Source organism: Rana temporaria, chromosome 3 (genome assembly GCF_905171775.1).
Source record: "Rana temporaria chromosome 3, aRanTem1.1, whole genome shotgun sequence".
In the NCBI taxonomy this organism is placed as follows: Eukaryota; Metazoa; Chordata; class Amphibia; order Anura; family Ranidae; genus Rana; species Rana temporaria.
Window position 1 is genome coordinate 75,943,983 of NC_053491.1, and position 23,232 is coordinate 75,967,214.

The 23,232-nt window shown below is 42.2% G+C and overlaps 1 protein-coding gene across 2 annotated transcripts in view; it reads left to right on the plus strand.

Moving 5' to 3' along the window:
* The window catches only part of LOC120931388 (neuronal acetylcholine receptor subunit alpha-7), a 249,516-nt gene that overhangs the window by 171,333 nt on the left and 54,951 nt on the right, over positions 1-23,232 (plus strand). Inside the window, exons 1-2 of one of the 2 annotated variants that reach the window (XM_040342783.1) lie at positions 3,608-3,783; positions 3,941-4,050. In XM_040342783.1, coding sequence (XP_040198717.1) covers positions 3,996-4,050 — 55 coding nt within the window. In that variant the 5' untranslated portion in view covers positions 3,608-3,783; positions 3,941-3,995. Of the gene's footprint in view, positions 1-3,607; positions 3,784-3,940; positions 4,051-23,232 lie in introns of those variants that run through there. The other variant, XM_040342782.1, reaches the window with a different exon arrangement.

Sequence of the window (23,232 nt, forward strand, 5' to 3'; positions counted from 1 at the left end):
TAAGTATGATATGTTTTTTTTGTTTTTGTTTTTTTAAAAGAACCTATTGTGTCACTTTAACTTAACAAGGATTAACTTAACAAAGGATTATGTTCTTCAGTATCAGGGAACCAAGATGTCTTTTAAAACATAACATATCCACTCAAACCAGGTAGATCAGCATACACAGAAAAACACCTCAACATTGCTAAAAAAAAAAAAAAATTCCTTTGGCTCTCCCCTGTTCACTAGCCATAACTATTTTTACTGTCCCCTAAAAGATTGTTAATTTTATTTCTACTAGATAAAATTTGTATCGCTTTAATCAAAAAATGTGTTATCCTCCATGCCAAAGTAGTAAAATTCCCATTCAAGGATGGAGCACAAATAACTGACTTCACCAGTTTCCTAGGACTGAATAGAATTGTGATTCAGCATTGTCACTGTCCCTGTATACCTTATTTAAATGTCTCAGTGCATTGAATGCTGTTTGAATTAAATGCTATAAAACTGTGCCTGGAAGCTACATGGCGATAAAAGTGACCACTTAAAAGTAAAGCATAAAGCTTAATCTCAGCCATCAATAGCATGAAAAAATAAAGTCTAATTGTGAACAAATTATAGTCTGAACTTTAAAGCTGAACTCAGGGTGCAACAATGTTCATTTATATGTTACTCATTGCCGCAAAGGAAACACAAAATCCATGCTTTGTGCACCAAATTATTTTGCGATAATGAATATTACCTTGTAAGGGTCCATTCACATTAGGTGTGATGGGACTGTGTTGGGTGGCTATTCTAGCACAATCCTATTGCAAGCAAAGGCGAAATGCCTTATCTTTTGTGTGCCTTGTTGACACCAATGGGTTTGCAATGCTGTGCGGGCAGTGTGTGGTAAAAAAAGTATGTCAGGCCATGCTTTTTTCCACTACAGTGCAATGCAAAATGGTGGATTTGATGGTGAATTGGCAGATTGAGCTTTATATAATGTCACTGAGCGGCACTGCAGCAGTCCAATTGGACTGAACCACACTCCAGCTGCAGTGTTACAACAATATTTTTTCAGTGGTTTATCAAGATCACATTTTTAGGAAAAATACACTTTTTGATGCAAACAGAGTATAATACACATGTTTTGTTAAAAATATAAAAGATGGTGTTATGCTGAATAAAAAGATACCCAACATGGCACACTTTAAAATTGTGCACACCTGTGGAATGGTGACAAACTACGGTATTAAATTATCCATAGGCTACGCTTTAAACGTCTTTACAGATTACCAGCTTAGAATTACACTGGAGGTTTGGTGCTAGAATCATTTCTCTCACTCTGATGTTTGCCCCAATACCTCACATGTGTGTTGCCATCACTTATACATGTGACCGTTCACAGTTGTGCGTGAGCACTTAACAAAAAATTTTTACATTTTGTTTTATTTATTTGTTTTACATTTCTGACACCATCTTTAATTTTTTTTTATTGAACTTTATTTCTGTTACAAAGGATAAACATCTCTTGTGATAGCATGGATAACAGGCCCTCTTTATGGAGAGATATGTGGTCTATCCCCTTATCTCTCCTCTGTCTTCCAAAGCATCTGATCAAACCAAGATTGGTTTGATCAGATGCTTTTCAAGCCAGTAATGGTGTGTAAACAAACAAAACAGGGGGGGGGGTAGAATAGAAGTTGCTCCAGTCTAAATCTGTGGTATCACTCACTTGTTTTGGACCCTTCGTCTTACATGCTTGCCTTTTTCACGTGGGTAACAATACATGTACCAGGATCTAGGGGATTGGCCAGTTTTAAAGCTAATGGGGAGGTTTACTAAAACTGGTGCACTCATCTGATTCAGCTGTGCATGGCAGCCAATCATCTTCAGCTTGTTCAATTGAGCTTTGACAATAAAACCTGGAAGCAGATTGGTTTATATCCAGAGCTGTACTGGATGTTGCACACTCCAGTTTTAGTAAATCTTACCCAATGTGTCAATAACTAAAAAAAAAAAAAAACCTAAATGGACTTTAAAGGCACTGGCATAGTAAATTGTTGAAACACATATATAATTTATTAAACATAATACATACAATTACAATAAAATATATTGGAATGATTACAGTCGCTATACAAAGTCACCACACAGATTACACTTTGGAATCCTCTGGGTTCATCCAACGCGTTTCAGAGTATAAAGTAACTCTTTCGTCAGGGGTGTTATGAGAAGGTCGATCGTGTATCTACGATATAGTGGTTTCAAAAGATCAAAGGTTATCATATAACAATCAATAGTGCGATATAATATATCTGCATTAAATGTATTTGAACAAACTCGCATATATTGTAGTGGTGTCACCAATGAAAACATTCAATAGAACTATTAAAAACAAACATAGACAGAACTGTCTCCATAAAGCTCCTGCTTTGAGTGGTTGGTCTTGTTGATATGCTTTAGTAATTGCATTAAAGTGATGCAACTGAAACTTAAAAAATTTCAATAACTGACCCATGTAAGGCTCCATGTACACGGGACGTTTTTACAACTGCTCCTAAATGATTAAACTTGACAGATAGTAACCCACGTTTAAAACGTCAGTTTGGACGCGTTTGGATGCCGCGTAGCTGCGTTTAGCGGTATTTTTCTGCGTTTGCGTTAAGAAGAGTTTCCAAATTTTTTTTTTTTTAAATGGCCAAAAAAGGAAAAACGCCTATAAACAAAATGCTGCTAAACACGGGTTACCACGTTTAGCCAAGTTTAGACGCGTTTGGCATCTGAAACGTGTAAATCTTCTGCATCTGAACCCATTTTTCTTGCTTTCAAGGAAACACTGTTAAATGCAACTGCCTAAAAATGGCAATAAACGAGACTGTGTACATGGTCACATAAGTTCAGGAGCAGTTGAAAAAAGCTTCCAACTGCCTCTGAATGTACGTTTAGCAACGTCCTGTGTACATGGGGCCTAAGGAGAAAATACTATTTCCCTTCCTACCAGTGGTATATGCCTACCTTTGCTTGTGTAGGTAAAGATCACATGGGGACCTCATGTGAACCACATGTGGATTTTATTTTTAAAATACAGTTGATTTATTGGAGAACTGAACAATGGAATGTTACAAAAACAGGCACATTGTATATGCCCAAATCTGTTAAAAAGCTGTTAAGCTACAGGTCAATTGGTTCTTATCATGTGTGGGCACATTTCGAGCTTCCAACTTTTCCCCCTCACTATTTATTTTTACTTAAAAGAAACATTGTTTAGTTTGTAGAATTAGAAATTACAGTAACAATATGTGTTTTTATTTTTTTTATTGCTGAAGGAACTGAAGAGCAAACTCCTATGTAGAGGCTTATTACACAAAGCATAAATACATACACCATTTCTATGTACATTATCACAGCTTTCATTTAAAAGCCTTAAAATCATCACCTTATTATTAAATAAAATAAATATTTTCCATATGTTCTTGCCCCCTCCTTTTTTTTTTTCTAAAGAGCTGTAGAAAAACATGATTTTGATCGTTCATGAAAAAGAGCAGGGGAACATTCAGGAGTTTTTAATTGACCATGACCACAATGATACATTTTGGAACAAAGAAAACAGTTTCCGTTCTGTTCCTTGAAAAAGCAATGCAATCAGAGTTATTGTCCTATTTTTCTAAACAATCAGCAGCTCTGCAATTCCATGCTCCATGCAGTATGTAATCTTAAATGCAGGCAAACTGGATTTTTGTCCATTTATAAGCTTTTTCCTGCCGCTAGATCATGGCCCCTGACTCGTAAAAGGTGCTTTCTAATGGTATTTTCAAGGTAGGGAAAGTCCTCTTCTTTCAGTCATTTTATTCCCTGCCAGTTAAGTAATACTCTTTTGAATGACAGCTATACATTTTGTTGGATGTTATATAATTCCCTGGGGAGTGTGAACAGAAAAGTGCTTTTAATCCATTTTTTTTCTTTTACACTTCAGTATTGGACAGATTACTATTTACAATGGAATGTGTCTGAATATCCCGGAGTGAAAAATGTTCGTTTCCCAGATGGACAAACTTGGAAGCCAGATATCCTTCTATATAACAGGTATGTGTTTAGCTTGAACAAAAAGCCTTTTTTTGCTCATTGGTTTTAGGAGATTAGCAGTGTGCATGTGGCAGTAGTAGAATTAGCTGCTATCATTTAAAGGAGTGCTGAGTCACTGTCCAAAAACACAGAAGTACAGAACAACCTGAGGTTATTGCTGAAGCATAACAGATCTGAAAATGAATGTTTATGTGAGTTGGTTTATATTTGCAAAGCAGATGGTAGAAATGCAGCTTTATATATCACATGGTTCTCCAGCTGTTGCTGAACTGCATACCCATGATTCACATCCAACCTGCAACAACCCAGGAAGCTATTATACTATCATATGTATGGGAATAGGATTTACAGTTCAAAATGATTGTACCTGGTGTTCTCAGATCTATTCATATTTCAGATCACACAAAAAAACTGTGGCAGCCCATCCATATGCGGCACAGGATGCCGCCCCCCTAATTCATATGTCTGGCCCTCTAATCTACATGCAGGGCGCCGGACACATGGATTCTAAAGTATTTTATTTTGTATTTTAGAAGCACGGGATTAGAGCCAGAGAAAACAAAAGCCACTCGCTCGGCTTCTGTCACAGGCTCATGACCTAAAAAGGTCTCCCGATCAGTGCTGTCAGCCAATGGTCAGAGTGTTCTGGCAGGTAAAAACGCTTAGTTGTGAACAGGGCCCAAGAAATCGAAAATTTGCAGCTAATTGACTTTTCCCAGATAATTTGTTCTGTTTGTAAACCAAGTGGCTGGGAGATTCCCCTCAACGTCTATACCAGACCCTTATACTTGATATGAGTTGATTTGTTTGCAAGGTCTTCAGGCTTCACTTTGACGTCCTTGATATTGGGCTTCACTGCTGGCAATTTTTCTAAATGTTATTTTCTAAGTGATCAGTGCACTTCCCTTTTTCTTGCTTAGTGACATCTGCAATTGCAGAAACAAAATTAGCATTACATTTTTTTTGGGTGGGCAGTACTTGAGAAAATTAGGTTCTGAAGCTCTAGTACAGTCAGAAATAGCAAAAGAGGATTGTGCCTTATCGGCCTGTGCTGGAGTATAGAACAGAACGCCTCCATGATTGTTTCATTGTTTGTTGCTTAAGTATGCAAGGTATCTTTCCCATTCTTCTTCATTACACAATGCTGTGACATTTAAGTGTAGCGCTGTCTTTTCCCCAAAGTTCAAAGTTTAAAAAGCTTGGTGCTCTTTCTCTATTTTAGGACCCATAATAAGCAAGGCTTTTGGTAGATATAGTTTTATAACTAAAAAACAATGCTTAGTGCTGTAAAGTATGCAAGTTTTCGGGACATTTGGGTATAAATTATTTTCCAAAAATTTTTTTTTGCTACTTTATTGATGAAATGCAAACCAAGTTGATTCTCTACTCTTTAAGTGCTCCAGAGTAGGAATGAGCTTTATGTTCGGGTCGAACATGAGTTTGAAATTGGCTGTTCGCTCGTTTGCAGAATAGCAAACAATTTGGGGTGTTCGCGGCAAATTTCGAAAGCCGTGGAACACCCTTTAAAAGTCTATGGGAGAAATCAAAAGTGCTAATTTTAAAGGTTAATATGCAAGTTATTGTCATAAAACTTGTTTGGGGACCTGGGTCCTGCCCCAGGGGACATTTATCAATGCAAAAAAAGTTTTAAAAATTACAGTTTTTTCAGCAGCAGTGATTTTAATTATGTTTTAAGTCAAACAAGTAAAGTACCTGTAAAGTGCTGCATGTTTCCCGTGTTTATAACAGTCCCTGCACAAAATGTCATTTCTAAAGGAAAAAAAGTAATTTAAAACTAGTCGCGACTATAATGAATTGTCGGGTCCTGGCAATACAGATAAAAGTCATTGAAAAAATGACATGGGTCCCCCCCCAGTCCATTGCCAGGCCTTTTTGGGTCTGGTATGAATATTAAGGGGAATCCCGAACCCAAAAAAATGCGTGGGGGTCCCCCCAAATTCCATTACCAGGCCCTTCAGGTCTGGTACAGATATTAAGGGGAACCCTGCGCTAAAAAAAAAAATGGCATAGGGGTCCCCCTCAAAATCCCCGCCCCCCTCTGACGCAATGGGGGTTAGCAGTGGTTTCCCCGTGGTGTCACGGGTGACCCCGCCCCTCTAATGCGTCACAGGGAAACCGCCGGAAACCCCCAGTTGCGTCAGAGGGGGGCGGGGTCACCCATCCACGTCACAGGTGGCCCTGCTTTTGGTTATTTAAGAGCTGTCAGATGGGTCACGCATCATTTGGCTGGGCGCCTCCTATGGAGGCTGTATCATACGTGGCGGCGGGTCCGGGTCGTAGAAAGATTACAGCGCTGGATTTTTTTTATTTTTATTAAAGGACTTGTCCCAAGCTATGTGTGTGTTTTTTTTTACCTTTTTTTGTCACTTTTTGGGTTATTGCATATTAACCTTTAAAATTAGCACTTTTGATTTCTCCCATAGACTTTTAAAGGGTGTTCCGTGGCTTTTCGATTTTGCCGCGAACACCCCAAATTGTTCGCTATTCGGCGAACGGGCGAACAGCCAATGTTCGAGTGGAACTCATGTTCGACCTGAACATAAAGCACATCCCTACTCTGGAGCACTTAAAGAGTAGAGAATCAACTTGGTTTGTATTTCATCAATAAAGTATCAAAAATGATTAATTTGAAATTAATTTATACCCAAATGTCCCGAAAACCTGCATGCTTTACAGCACTAAGCATTGTTTTTAGTTATAAAACTATATCTACCAAAAACCTTGCTTATTATGGGTCCTAAAATGGAGAAAGATCACCAAGCTGTTTGCTTCTTAAACTTTGAACTTTTTTTTGGTTCGGGGTTCCCCTTAATATTTATACCAGACCCAAAGGGCTTTTTTAAATTACTTTTATCTGCATTGTCGGGACCCGACAATTCATTATAGCCACACGTAGTTTTGAATGACTTTTTTTCTTTTAGAAATGTCATTTTGTGCAGGGACTTTTCTAAGCAAAACATGCTCTACTTTACAGGCATACTATAGACCCCCCCCCCCCACCAGGTACGAAATTTAAAGGAATATTTCAATTTTACTTTTATTGTTTCACTTTAAGCATTATTAAAATCACTGCTTCCGAAAAAACAACAGTTTTTTTGCATTGATATATGTCCCCTAAGGCAGGACCCAGGCTCCCAAACACTTTGCGTGTTCAAATAAATGTTTTGCCTGTTCGCATATTCTGCTGCGAACCGAACCCGGGGGTGTTCTGCTCATCCCTACTCCAGAGAAGTATTTTAATCCGGAAGATTGACATGACCAGGCCACTTTTTGCGATACGACACTGCGTTACTTAAACTGACAATTGCACGGCCATGCTATGCTGTACTTAAATAAAATTTGTAATTTGTTTCCCACATAAAGAGCTTTCTTTTGGTGATATTTGATCACAACTGCGTTTTTCATTTTTTACGCTATAAACAAAAAAAAATCGTCAACTTTGAAAAAAAAAAACAATACTTTTTACATTCTGCTATACAACATATCCAATAAAAAAACATGTAAAAGTATAATTTCTTCATAAATTTAAGCCAATATGTATTCTGCTACATATTTTTGATGAAAAAAATTCCCTCAGTAGCGATCAGCGACTTATAGCGGGACTGCGATATTGCGACTGAAAATTGGACACTTTGCGGGAACCAGTGACACTAATACAGTGATCAGTGCTAAAAATAGCACTGTTTCTATACTAATGACACTGTCTGAGAAGGGGTTAAACATCTAAGGCGATCAATGGGTTAACTATTAACTGCCTAGCCAGTGTTTGTGTTTACTATGTGTGTTGATTTTACTAGGGGAAGAGATGGGTTTTTGTCCCTGCTTTGCAGGAACACAAAATTAATTCCTTCCCCCCTTTTATGAACTGAACTCTGAGATTTGTTTACGTAGGCAGAGCTCCATTATGAGTCTCTGCCTGATGATCAGCAGGTGCTGGCGCACTCTGAGTGTCCACCAGCGGCCCGCCCACACCCCCTGCAGGTGGAAGTGCAGGATCATGTATATACGCGATCCAGCCCACAGCTGCCGCCCTGTAGCAGTAAAACTGCTATAGAGCGGTCAGCAAGTGGTTAATAATGAGCAATTTTCTTGCTTTATCCTTAATATTGAATAAAGACAACATTTTCTGTGCTAATACAAAAGAAACAAAATTAAATCATAGTACAATAAAATGATCCATCATCAAGAAAATTGCTTCTTTTCCTAACATCTTTTTTTCCAAGTGGCAAAAGTCTCTGATTCTGTACAGCCTTGACTATGGGAACTTGCTCTGGTTAATAATAGGGTTGTGCCTGAACTTGCTTCTCTAGCTGCAAAGTAGTTATTTCCTTCTAATCTTCTATGTGATATGGATGAATCTATTTTGTGCACAAGTGGCTACTTTTCAGGGTATGAAATATAAAGCAGGTTTCTATAAGCCACCCGGTCAGCTCTTACTCTAAATTGAAAAAACTTCTAAAAGTGGATGATGTGTACATGGATAAATAGCGCTGGTAAAAAATTGTTTCTTTCAATACCTGTGGAGTCAAGTCCTTAAGTTACAGATCAGAATAAGATAGACCTGATAATCAATATAGAATTCCATAGCTCACTACATAACAGCTCAGTGCAGTAAAATTTAACTTTGGATTGCTTCTGAGATCTATACTAAGCTCTCAGTAATTGCTGTCACCACTTACATGATATGGAAGATGACTAGAATGGCATTTCATAGAAAGTTTAAATGTGTTGGGGGATTTACCATACAGCCTCGTCTCTAGAAGCCAAGAATAAGAAACCTAGCTAAAAAGCAAGGAATTGAATTTAGGAATTACAAAATGTAATATATACTTATTGGTAAACATATAGGGCCAGATTCACATACATTTCCGCTACGCAGCGGCGGCGTAACGTAATCCAGTTACGTTACACCGCCGCAAGTTTGCAGCGTAAGTGCCTGATTCACAAAGCACTTACCTGTAAACTTGCGGCGGTGTAACGTAAATGCGCTCGGCGCAAGCCCGCCCAATTCAAATGGGGCGGGCACCATTTAAATTAGGCGCGTTCCCGCGCAGAACGTTATGCGCATGCTCCGTGTTCAAATTTCCCGACGTGCTTTGCGCGAAATTACGGTGCCCCAATGTTTTTTTTAAATGCGACGTGCGTTACGGCGTTTCGTATTCCCGGACGTCTTACGCAAAAAAAAGTCAAAATTCGACGCGGGAACGACGGCCATACTTTAACATGGCTGTTCTAAAAATAAGCCATGTTAAAGCAGGCCTAACTTTGCGATGGGAAAAAATGACTAGCGGCGACGTAAGAGATTGGGGCGAACGCGCGGATCTTCGTGGTTAGCCGTAAGTAGTCATTTGCATATTCTACGCCGACCGCAATGGAATCGCCACCTAGCGGCCGGCATAGAATTGCATCCTAAGATCCGACGGTGTAAGTCAATTACACCTGTCGGATCTTAGAGCTAGCTATGCGTAACTGATTCTATGAATCAGCCGTATAGTTAGGACGGGCGGATCACAGAGATACGACGGCGTATCAGGAGATACGCCGTCGTATCTCTTCTGTGAATCTGGCCCATAGTTCAGGGCTAAATATAGTTCTCATTTATAACACAGAGGAGCTCAATATTCTATACCAGGCAACAATCAATATCCACCCTGAGGAACCAAAAGAACAGTCTTTTTTTATAACGTCTACTTATTTATTTTGTAATTTTACGTTCACTAGGCAACAAAACAACCTCTTTCCAGCATATTCTTGGCTACATGTACCAACTTAGTTATGGCCACTGCTTTTTAGAGTATTGTCTAATTTGAACCTTCCACTTAAAAAGAATAGAAATAATAGATGTTTAATTGCCAACATTCAAAATAATCTTTCTTCAAAAAAACTATGCATGTTTTATGGGGTCCTCACCTCCTACAGCCCAACTACAAACAGTACAACCTCCTGAGCCAGGATATACATGGCTACAATACCAGTTTTTAATAGTAGGCGAGATTGAAGGTCGGTTACCGGCTGTACAGCTGAGACAGACTGCACCCAAAGGGGATGGTACAGCTCTGTTCAGGGAGAAGATGCTTAGAATGTTGCAGGAACTGTTAAACTAGGACAGGGGAGGGATCAGTGATAGGTATACCTATCAGGGAACAAGGGTCAGCGTGTGCAGATGTAACCGTAGATGTTGGGGAGGGGGCCTTAAACCAAATGTTAGTGACACTAAAGTATCCAGGAAAAATACTTGTAGACTGGATGAATCTTACTGTAATTTTCACCCAAAAGTGGAACTTCCGCTTAAACCACTCCTCGCCCCTTTACATGCCACATTTGGCACCCTTTTGGAAACCCGACTGCAGGAGTTGGGAGTAGGCAGGCCTCCCCCAGAGGCAATCTGCCACCTTTCTCTATGCCCCGGGTGACAATGGCGGGTGTGTGAGGGGTCCTCCCACACAGCCCGCCCTACTTGCTCCGCTTTGAAGCCCAACGGGGCAGAGGGACTCCCTATAAGGGAGTGAGAGGATTAGCCCACTCAACCAGCCCCGTTAGTCCTTCGCCTCTCTTTTTAGAGACCGCGTGGTCAAAGTGCATGCATGTTAACCCAATTTCGAGTGCGTGTGTAAGTGTGGTGGTTTTTGTGGTAGGGGGGTGGGCGTACTAAGCGCAGGCTTACCTCGCATAGCACACCCACCGGGAGCCGGGCTGAGACCACCAAACTCAATTCACATGTAGCCGAGACCGGGATCCGAGCCCCTAGCTGCAGAGGTGAATGGCTTGTCAGCGCAGTGCCAATCGCGTTGAGCCACCGCAGCTCCCTGAGGATTTTTACATCTTAATGCTGCTGTGTTGATGCAGCTTCCTTAGTCCCTCCACACATCCAGATACATAACAGACTTAAAGGGTCACTAAAGGATTTTTTTTTAGCTAAATAGCTTCCTTTACCTTACTGCAGTCCTGGTTTCATGTCCTCATTGTTCGTTTTTGCTCTGATGTTGCTGTAATTCTTCTCTGTTCTGGACACTTCCTGGTTGTCTGTTTCCTGAAGACCACAGTACTGGGAGATTCTAGTTTCATTTTCCAAACCATCACTGCTCTATGGCTCTGTACATGCACAGAGGCAGGATAACATGCAAAAACGAAACTAGATGCAAAAACGAAACTAGATGCAACAACGAAACTAGAGGTACATTATATGATTGTGTTTTTTATCTATTTTTAATCAATTTTAAATGTAATCTGTTAACTATTATGTTTTTATACCCTGTAAACAGTCATTTCAGCAAAAAAAAATCCTTTACAACTCCTTTAATGTGTGTTTTTTTAAAAAGTCATATATCCTATTTTTTGCTTACTGCAATTTATTTTTTCACAACCTGTCTCTATGTACACAAGCACTGCATGTGTTCTTTTCCCAGGGCATGTTTCCTTATTGTTGCTGGCTGCAATATTAATTTTTTCTGCAACACTATGTAAAATTCCTGGACAAGGTGCACCAGAAAACAAGATTATTTTTATCTTTGGAAAGCCATGCCACAGGATGATTTGCAGGCAGTAGATCGTTGGCAACAGGGGTAGTGCGTTGTCAAAGCCATAAACCAAAATGCCCAAACAAGGATTTATATAACAGTATGACCAAATTCTTATATGATATTTTAGTGGTAAGGTTTACATCTACTTTAACCATTTAAAGACCAGACCTTTTTCTGACACTTGTGGCTTAGAAGTTAAAATCAGTATTTTTTTGCTAGAAAATTACTTAAAGCGGTGGTTCACCCTTAGAGGGCACTTTTCCCCCTTAGATTCCTGCTCGTTTTTACTAGGGGAATCGGCTATTTGTTTTAAAATATGAGCATTACTTACCCGTTTACGAGATGCATCCTCTCCGTCGCTTCCGGGTATGGGCTGCGGGAATGGGTGTTCCTTCTTCATTGACAGTCTTCCGAGAGGCTTCTGACGGTCGCATCCATCGCGTCACGATTTTCCGAAAGAAGCCGAACGTCGGTGCGCAGGCGCAGTATAGAGCCGCACCGACGTTCGGCTTCTTTCGGCTACGAGTGACGCGATGGATGCGACCGTCGGAAGCCTCTCGGAAGACTGTCAATCAAGAAGGAACGCCCGCTCCCGAAGACCCATACCCGGAAGCGACGGAAGAAGATGCATCTCGAAAACGGGTAAGTACTGCTCATATTTTAATACAAATAGCCGATTCCCCTAGACCGAACGAGCAGGAATCTAAGGGGAAAAGGGGAAAATTTTAATAAATGGGTGAACTCCCGCTTTAAAACCCCCAAACATTATATATATATATATATATATATATATATATATATATATATATATATAGATATATATATATATCTATATTAATATATGATATATATATTTTAGCAGAGACCCTAGCGAATAAAATGGCAGCAGTTGCAATATTTTATGTCACACTGTTTTTGCACAATTTGTTTTGGAAAAATACACTTTTATGAATTAAAAAAACTGTAAAGGTAGCCCAATTTTTTTGTATAATGTGAAAGATAATGTTTCACAAAGTAAAAAGATAGCTAACACTTCATACTTTAAAATTGCACACACTCGTGGAATGGCGACAAACTACGACACCTAAAAATCTCCATAGGCGACGCTTTAAATCTTTTTTTTTTTTTACGGTTACCAGTTTAGGGTTAGAGGAAGTCTAGTGCTAGAATCATTGCTCTCACTCTAATTATTGTGGCGATACCTCACATGTGTGGTTTGAACACGTTTTACATTTGCAGGCGCGAATTACATATGCGTTCGCTGTTGCGTGCAGGCACGGAGGGATGGAGCACTTTATTTTTTATTTCTTCTTTTTTTTCTTACACTGTCCCTTTAAAAAATATATAAATGTCAAATGCTTTAGCAAAGTCTAGATTTACCACATCCACAGGCCTTGCTTTATCTAAATTACAGCTCACTTTTCTAAAAAAATTAATAGGTTGGTCTAGCAAGACAGATAGAACTATTTACAAATCATTCATAAAACTGTAGGTTATTGAGTAGCTGCCTAAACACCTCTATGTTACAAAAATTGTGGCATAAACGGATAAACTTTGTCTTTCACAAGCACTGGATTGCTTTAGTAAAGTCAGCTGGTGCCTTCTCTTTAAACTCTTCATTTTAGGAATACAATTCTTCATCTTCATGCTTAAGCAGGGCAGCCTTATGAAGAATAAATATTAAATGAAAAGCAAATGCTAATCTGTGAATGTAAAAAAACAAAATAAAAGCATGATGGTGGGTGGAAATTGTCTGGCTCTGGACTATCGTTTGGTTCTCAGTCATATCAAACATTGGGTTTCTGCCCTTTATATGTTTATAAGACCGTTGGCTTCTCACTCCTAATAATAATAATACTATTCTGTGTCACAGATCAGCAGCAAAGCAGATCTGCTAGTTATGGTTATTTTAGCATGTGGTCTGAAATTCACTGTACCTTTTGGTTGACATAGAACCTAATTGGTCCCCAACCAGCCTGTAAGTCAAGCTCACTATTTAGCTGTGCTTAGACCAACATCTGTTGTCTTAGCAATATCTTTATTCCCTAGCCCTAGTCTCCAATCTGTTATTTCTTGCATTTCTGTTTCTATGGTTACCAATTTCAGCTTGTATCTGACTATTCGTGTTTGCCATTCATCCTGACCTTTTACCTGCCCCTATTTCTGATATTGCTTGTTGTACCATGATTTTGTTTTTATTGTTTTTTAGCTCCAATATACACAGATGTGTCAGGGCCACAACTGGGTACACCAGCAGGAACGTCCATCACTACTTGTGGGCTGCTCTGGTGAAGATCTGGTGTTTAAACTCGGTACCTTGACCCTTTTAATGGCTCACACCCTCTTCAATGTACAAATAGCACATGAAGTCCATCATACGATTTTGCTGTAAAAATCTGATTCTGTCTGTGCTTTTGAAACAGCCTTTGGAGACAATCCTCTCTGCTCCCAACTACAGGGTGACATTTCTGATAGCCAGGGTAGTCTTTCTTATAGCCATTCTGCCAGTGCAGTATAACTGCCATCACCCAAAAAATCTTCCCCCCTCATATTCTTCCTCTGCCTCTGTTGGTGGATGGCCTTCTGTGCAAAATAATGGCACTGGCATATGAGTACCTGCCACTATGGTATAGTACAGGCCACAAAAAAGGGTGCAGTGCAACAAAATTGATAAATATAGTACTTCAGTAGGCCCCAAAATGGTCTGCTATATGCCCTTGGAGATGTGAAGGAGTAGAAAATGGTGTGTTTTTCAACCCCCCCAACCAGGGCTGGTGCAAGGATTTTGACACCCTAGGCGAAGCCTCATTTTGACGCCCCCCCCCCGTGCCATTCGCTCCGCCCCTCACTGAGATTTTTGCAGTGCCTCTTCACCTATTTCTTCGGCCGTGGTCCACATGCCTGCACCTGTGCCTCTGGACCCAGCCAAAAGACAACTAGGAGGTTGGCACCGGCTCGATTCCTCACGCCAGCCATGGTCCACAGGCTAGAGCAGTATACAGAGAGCCCAACTGTGTAACTGCCAGTCTGTATGAGCAACAGATACACTGACAATGCTACGCTCCTAGAAAAAAAAAAATGAATGCACATTTTTTGACCTGCAATAAGATCTGCATTTATTTTTATACAAAACTGGATTTGAACCTCCACACCTCAAATCACCCCAATTCCTGTATTTTTAGGTCTAAGATTACCACAATTCTACCACCTTTAGACCTCTTTCACATTGAGGCGTGGAGCCGCGGGCGGTATTACCGCGGTTTCCCATTGATTTCAATATAGGAGCGGTTAACACACCGCTCCTATACCGCAGTAAAGATGCGGCTGGCAGGACTTTTGGAGCGCTCCTGCTAGCGCACCGCTTCAGTGTGAAAGCCTTCGGGCCTTCACATTGAACACTACAGGGCATGATTTTTCATGCGGTATAGCAGCGCTATTTTTAGCGCTGTACCGCATAAAAAACGCCCCAATGTGAAAGGGGCCTTACACCTCAGATCACCCCATCACTGTATCATCCTGAACACATGTTCCCCTCTGCACCCCCCACCTTTGTTCCCCTTAAACCCCCCCCCCCCCCACACACACACACACATCAGTTCCTATATGTACCCCCTGCACATCTGTTCCTTCCCCCACACAATCAGTTCCTCTTTGTAACCCCCCCAACACACACACATCTGTTCCCCCTCCGTACCCCGCTGCACATCGCCCCCCCCCACACACCAGTTCCAACTCTGTACCCCCTCTGCACATCTGTCCCCCCACACCATTTCCCACTCTGTACCCCCCTGCACAAACGGTACCCCCCACACCAGTTCCCACTCTGTACCCCCCTGCACATCTGCCCCGCCACACACCATTTCCCACTCTGTACCCCCCTACACACACACACACACACACCCTATCTCCCCCACACCAGTTCCCACTCTGTACCCCCCTGCACATCTGCCCCCCACACACCTTTTCCCACTCTGTACCCCCCTACACACACACACACACACACACCCCTGTCTCCCCCACACCAGTTCCCACTCTGTACCCCCCTGCACATCCCCCCCCCCACACACCATTTCCCACTCTGCACCCCCCTACACAACCGGTACCCCCCACACCAGTTCCCACTCTGTACCCCCCCACACACACACCTCCCCCCCCCCCACACACACACCTGTCTCCGACAACACCAGTTCCCACTCTGTACCCCCACACACACAATCTGCCCCCCCCACAAGTTCCCACTCTGCCCCCCCCCACACGTTCCCACTCTGTACCACACACACACACAATCTGCTCCCCCACACGTTCCCACTCTGTACCCCCCCACACACAATCTGCCCCCCCACACGTTCCCACTCTTTACCCCCACACACAATCTGCCCCCCCCACACGTTCCCACTCTGTACCCCCACTCACAATCTGCCCCCCACACACAATCTGCCCCCCCCCACATGTTCCCACTCTGTACCCCCTCCCCCCACACACACACATATCTGCCCCCCCACACACACAAACCAGTTCCCCCTCTGTACACAGTGCAATGTAAACTTGACAGCAGAGACTAGAGTACATTTTTTAATTTCCTGTGACAGGGTGCAGGCTGCAGCACTGAGCCTCCTGCCTGTGCTTCTATTGTGTACCTGAGCCAGCAGGGGGGGTGAAGTCTGAAGGAGAACTGCGCTGCTGCCCGTCTGTCTCCTCTTATCACTACAGATCCCTGAGCGACCAGGAGGGGGGGGGGCGATCGGACATCGTAGCAAGCATGCAGCTTGCATGTAGGGCTTCCATGATCTCACCCGCCCTGGCCAGTTCAACAGCAACTTCCACCATCAATCCTCATGCAGATTGCAGAACTTCCTGCCAGGTGCTGTCCCAGCTCTCTCCCCTCATCTCACTGCCGCTGCTACAGCGCTGCAGGCTGGGAATAGCGTTGTGAAGGTGATGTCTTCACAGGCGCACACCCCCCCCAGCCTGGCGGCTGGCGCCAAAGGGAAGGTTTTTTTCAAAATTCCAGTCCAGGAGGTATTTTGATGATCCGAATCCCCAGCGAATGGCTGGGGATCCGGATTTTGCCGCTCCCCCTACCCTGGCACTCTAGGCAGCCGCTTGACTTGCCTATGCCTAGCGCCGGCCCTGCCCCCAACCCCCCCCTCCAAAAAAAAAATGATGCTTTGTGCCCTTGAGGAGAAGGAGGAAAATGGTGCTTAGCAGTCCCCCCCAAAAATGGCTGCTATGTTCCCATAAGGTGGAGGAGGAGGAAAAGGGCACATAAGCATGTGCATGTGATATAGAAGTAGCTGTTACTTTTACCATAGTTGACATAGGTGATGCAGGCATTACATACATTAAAAAAGGCATACAATGACAGCTTTTTCCATTTGCTGCCTATTCAAGTGCTCACGTACAATCCTGGAGAAAGACAATTTACATCACACACATACCTAATGTCTAGATTTTGAAGATTATGATAATATTTGGGTATATGAGGTTGGAAGAGAGTTCAGAGAATGTGGGATTGTGGATTTTAAATGTTTTTAAAGCGTAAACTTTCCTATAGCTTTTAGATCTGGATAAAAAAAATCAGTTGTTGCAGCCCTAACTATGAAAATATTTTTCAAGTTGTAATGAATCAGAATTGGGTACTGCTGTATTAAGCAAGCAATAATGTATACGTTAAATTAATTACACTGATCTGCCGTAGCATTATAACCAACTGCCATAACCAGTCTAGTCATGGACTCCACTACCACTGATTAAACCTGAGGTGGGATCTGCACTTATATTAAGAATGTCTCTTCCCAGAGCCTCCCCTCTCTTTATTTCTTTCTTTTCCTTCTCTGGTGTCTTTTTTTTCACATACTTTGATTATCATTTTTATCTTTTGTATTTATTGTTTTTTGAATTTCATGGTGTGTTTTAATCATGTATATGTGCATGGATGCATGCACAAGTGTGTGCACACATTGTACATATTATTACTACAAGGTGTGTGAAAAATAGTGGCATACACATGGATCTACCAATATGCATTGCAGCTGCAGCCTTTTTTGGATAATTGCCTGCAGTCAATTTAGACAGTTTGTCTGTAATGTGGTTATGACTAAGCCCTTATAGGCTGAAACGCGCCAACCATTTATTTTTGCGTTTGTCCACTGTGGCTTGTTAATAAATACTACTAGCTAGATTCAGGTACATTTTCCTAACTTTGCGGCGGCGTAGCTTAAGGCATTTAAGCTACACCGCCGTAAGTTAGCTAGGCAAGTACATGATTCACAATGTACTTACCTGCTATGTTATGGCGTAGCCTAAATCGGCGGTGTAAGGGCGCCTAATTCAAATGTGTATTAGGGGGGCGTGTTGTATGCTAATTGTGCTTGACCTTACATTTTTTACGTTTTTTGCGAACTGCGCATGCGCCGGGCGCCTACATTTCCCAGTGTGCATTGCGGCTAAGTACGCTGCACAGGCCTATTGATTTAGACGTGGACGTAAACAACGTAAATCCCGATTCACGAACGACTTACGCAAACGACGTAAAAAATTCGAATTTCGACGCGGGAACGGCGGCCATACTTGACATTACTATTCCAATAGGGCCTAGCTCTAACTTTACGCAGCCTATCTCTTACGTAAACGGCGTAAAAGTACTGCGTCGGCAGGGCGTACGTTCGTGAATCGGCGTATCTCCACATTTACATATTCTACGCCCACCGCAATGGAAGCGCCACCTAGCGGCCATCCAAAATATTGCAATCTAAGATAGGACGGCGCAAGCCGTCGTATCTTAGATATGTTTAAGCGTATCTCTGTTTGAGCATACGCTTAAACATAAGTCGGTGTAGATTCTGAGTTAGGTCGGCTTATCTACTGATAAGTCGGCCTAACTCTTACTGAATCTACCTATACATATTTTTAAGAGCAAGGACCGTAGTGCGGATCATCTTTTCCTCATTACTCTACTGAGCCATAGACTGTGGATCGAGCACCCAGGAGCTTTGCTTTCCATGTGATGTATGGGTAGTAGCACTGACTTTTTGTTTATATTATGGACTCCACTACACCACTGAAGGTATGCTGTGGTATCTGGCACCAAGTCTTAAGTAGCAGATTCTTTAAGTTCTATAAGTTGTGAGATGAGGCCTCCTGGGAATTGGCTTGTTTTTTCAGTATACCCCACAGATGCTCGATTGGATTGAGATCTGGAGAATTCGGAGGTTAAGTCAACATCTTAAACTCATTGGCCCAGATTCACAGACAGCAGCGCACATTTATGCCGCCATAGTGTATCTCCTGTACGCTACGCCGACGCAGCCCAGAGAGGCAAGCATGGAATTCACAGAGCACTTGCTCCCAAAACTGTGCTGCGTTTTCTTAGCCGTAAGCCGGCGTAGGTGAAAGTGGGCGTGAGCCATTCAAATGAGGCGTGACCCCATGCAAATGATGGGCCGAGCGACAGACAGATACGTATAACGAACGGCGAATGCGCTGTCCAGTGGAAGCATCCCAGTGCGCATGCTCACAAACACGTCGGAACAACTGCCTAAGATACGCCGGATCACTGCCTACGGCGTGAACGTAACCTACACCTAGTCATATTCACGTCCAACGTAAACTATGTAAAATACGCCGGCTTGTATTCCTTGGTGCAGCCCTTTGCACGTCTGTTGCTGAGTTACGTTCGTGAATCGGCGTAATTCCCTAATTTGCATATTTGAATCGAAAATCAATGGGAGCGCCACATGCGTCCAGCGTAACTATGCGCCCACTCTACGCCGACGTAGGCAAGTTACGTCGGTTAAATGAAGCCTGTTTTTAGGCGTATCTTAGTTTGTGGGTACGGCGCACAGATACGACGGCACATATTTGCACTTACGCGGCGTATCTGGAGATACGTCGGCGCAAGTGCTTTGTGAATCCAGGCCAATGTGTGTCTAAAACCATTCTTGACTTGACTCAAACCTTCCTTTGTTGCTCATTAGTCCAGTTCTGATGCTCATGTGCCCAATGTAGGCACTTTTGGCTGTGGACACTATGCAGCCCCATACGCAACAACTGTTATGCACACATTTCTATCAGAAACAGCACTAACTATTTCAGCAAATTGAGCTACAGGATTAGACTACACAGGCCAGTCTTCACTCCTCATCAGCAGGCCTGGATTTCCCACAAGGCCACCAAGGCCGGGCCTTGGGGCGGCAGGGTGCAGAGGGGCGGCAGTGGCATGGAATCCCCTGATGGCTAGTTAAGGGCGGTAAGTTGCTTTCTGGAATCCGCTCGCTCGTCAACAAGTGATTTCGGCAATGTCACCGCAATCACTTGTAAAATGTGTGCTGCCGTCCGTCCTCCCCTCCCCCCACATACCTCTCTCTACTGGCTCTGTCTTCGGGACTCCGTCCTCCCCCAGGCCACCGAGTTTGTCTCCTGTGACTGTCCCTGCCGCCGATGTACACAGTGAGAGGGGTGAGCTGTGCTCTTCCCATCTCAGCTGTTGACAGGAGTTCTAGCACAGTGCTAGGACTACTGTTTTGGAGGTGACAGGGTCAATAAAGAGAACCTGTCACCTCCAATTGCTATCACACAGGGAATTGCTCTCTCCTGTGTGATAGCAATTAAGTTAAGTGAAAACAATTGATAAAAAAATTAAAATAAGAAATAATAATTAAATTATAAAAATAAAAAAATGTATTAAAAAGTTAAGAATAAGAAAAATAATATTAAAATAAATAAGAAAATTATACAAAAATAAAAAAAAGTAAACGACAAGCTACAAAATAAAAAAAAGTGATAAAAAATTAAAAAATAAAGAAACAAAAAATATTTGAACTAACCAGTTGCCATCCTCCGTTGATTTGGGGGGGTGGATCGGTTGGCAGGGAGGGGGTGCATTGTGGAACCTGGCCTTGGGGCAGCAGGGAGAGCAAATCTGGCCCTGCTCATCAGTCAGCCTTGGCAGCTGAAAACCCTGTTGGCAGTTCACCGTTTTTCCCTTCTTGGACCACTTTTGATAGATCCTGACCTCTGCAGACTGGGAGCATCCTGCAAAAGCTGCAGTTCTAGAGTTGCTTTGACCCAGTCATCTAGCACTTGAAAAATGTACTTAAATCCCATCACATGGGGATAGTGCCTCCAGTTAACATCGCCAGGTGGCCCCGCCTATATAAGAACTGTCAAACGGAGGAGCCTGCAGTCGGCTATTTAGGCCAGGAGCAGAGATTTTTTTTTCTAAATCCGGCTGTAGCAGATTCCACAGGTGGGCGTCGTGATTAATGATGAATCTACATGGGGGGGGGACATTGATTTTTATTTTTTAATAAAGGAATTGTCAAACTCCTGGTATGGCACTCACTCCCCCCCCTTCCAGGCCTGCCAACCTGAGTGCTCGGATAAGGGTCTGGAGTAGATTTTGGGGGGATCCCACTGTGTTTTTTTTTTAAACATTTTCCTATTGCCGGCAATGGTGTTGTAATGCCAGCGATTTAACCTTTTAAGGACCACCCGCCACAGTTGTACTGCGGCAATGTGGCTGCTTCCTGCGAATTGTCATCATTGTACGTCATCTCGTACATGATGATTTGTGGGCACACGCGCCCACTGGCCAGCGAGTGAGCCAATCAGCGAGTGGGGTGGGTTTCCCTGCAGTGACAGAACAGGGATCTGCATGTGTAAACAAGGCAAATCTTCGTTCTTACAGGGAAGATCATACAGATACTGTCTTTCTGCTTTGCAGTAAGATGGATCTGTGTGATTCTCCAGTTACACAGTCCCCCATACAGTTAGTAAACACAACGAGGTAACATATTTAACCCCTTGATCGCTCCTGATGTAAACCCCTTCCCTGCCAGTGTCATTAGTAAAATAACAGTGCATATTTTTGGTTTTGTGGTTGAACTGGATGGACTTGTGTCTTTTTTCAACCTGACTAACTATGTAACTATGTAACTATTATTGATGACAGAGCCCCTGTATGCTCCTGTACTGTAGCAAGAGGCTCCAGTAGTGAAGCAAGCTTGTTATCAATCAAGTAATGATAGACTTGACACACAATTTCCTCTCTTTATCTGTTGTGTCATAGGGTATGCTGAAAGCTTTCCAACAGCAACATAGTCGGCGTAAGTGAACTGTCATTCTGATCGACAGAGTAGTGTCAATCATGGTGATTAAAAGGTGACTCATTTTAAATGAAAACAGGTGAAATATCAGATGGCACATTGCACTCCTTACATGTCCTGCAGCTAAAGCAGATTGTCAGTTGATGTGGAGGATCTGGAGACAGGTGACTGTCCACTGGCCACATTAGTGCTTGCTTGAATGACACAATCTTAAAACTTTGTTACCTGGATGTTCCATGATCTTTTAATTCCGCTAATGGATAGATGGAGTGCCTTTGTAAACACACTTGTGTTGCCTTTTCTTACACTAAATTAAATGATTAGCCAAGGTTGAGCAGGTTTTGTTACATGGCAGAAGATCGTTGCATGTTAATGAGAAGTACTTGTAACAAATATACATGCTCAACTTTGTTGTTTTATTAATCTGTACATGCTAAGATTGTTTGAATTCTTAAGGAAGACCTATTCCTTAAAGTTGATTTAGCAAACCAAAATTTGACTTTAGGTCCACTGTTCCCTATTGTTGCTAAAAAAAAAGTTACAGCCCTGAAATACCCTTTTATTGGAGCATGGGTTCTATACAATGCAGAGGAACTAATTGGCCGCACCTGGTGACGTTGTTGTGACGAAACGCATACAGGACGGAGCTTCCAGCGTCGGTGCATCACTTCCGGTTTTGGCCGTGAAGTGCATCGGCGTCCTAGACTTTCTGATTTTAAACACTGTACCCTTAATGTAAGTGCATGTCTGTATATTGTAATACATGGTCTTTTACAGAATTACACTATGGGGTCCAGGTGCTGTTGTTGTTTCTGCATGTGAGGAATCTGGAGACAGGAACTCATTGGAGGAGTTGAGGAAGTCCTGAATCTGGATATTGTGTACAGCCACATAGTGCTGTAAATGCTGGTTTACCCCTGGTAAGGGGAGCCTTTTTGGTGAGTGAGATGGAGAAGGGGGCGCACATGTGAAAACCACTAATACATCACTGGATTTGTGAACTCAATTACTATTGAAATATGGACAAATTTTTTAGCACATGTCCCTTAGGCATATAACACTCACTTTTTTACCGTGAAAATAGAGTTTTTTCCCCCTGAAACTTCCCTCTTAAAGTTAGGGTGCGTGTTATATGCCTGTGTGTGTTATACACTGATAAATACGGTATATTGTATCATAGCATGTCACTTTCCTCATGGATGTCAATGAAATATTGCAAGCACAGCACAATCACTTTGTCGCACATTATGTGTTTGCATATGGTGCTAGTTTAATGTTTACAGTGTTTTATGATTTATATAAGGAATCATTACCACACATTTACCATAGGGGTGTTTACATATTATTTATATATTTTTTCTTATTGCTCATTTGCACATCATTAGGTTTGTTCTCAGCACATTCAGTTGAGGTGTATTTAAAGGGACACACACCACTAAAAATAAGAAGCATCACACCCATTTCCTTCATACTATTTATTGGTGATGCACAACAAATTCCATGTTTGTCAGAAGAAATAATTGACTGTTAAAGTG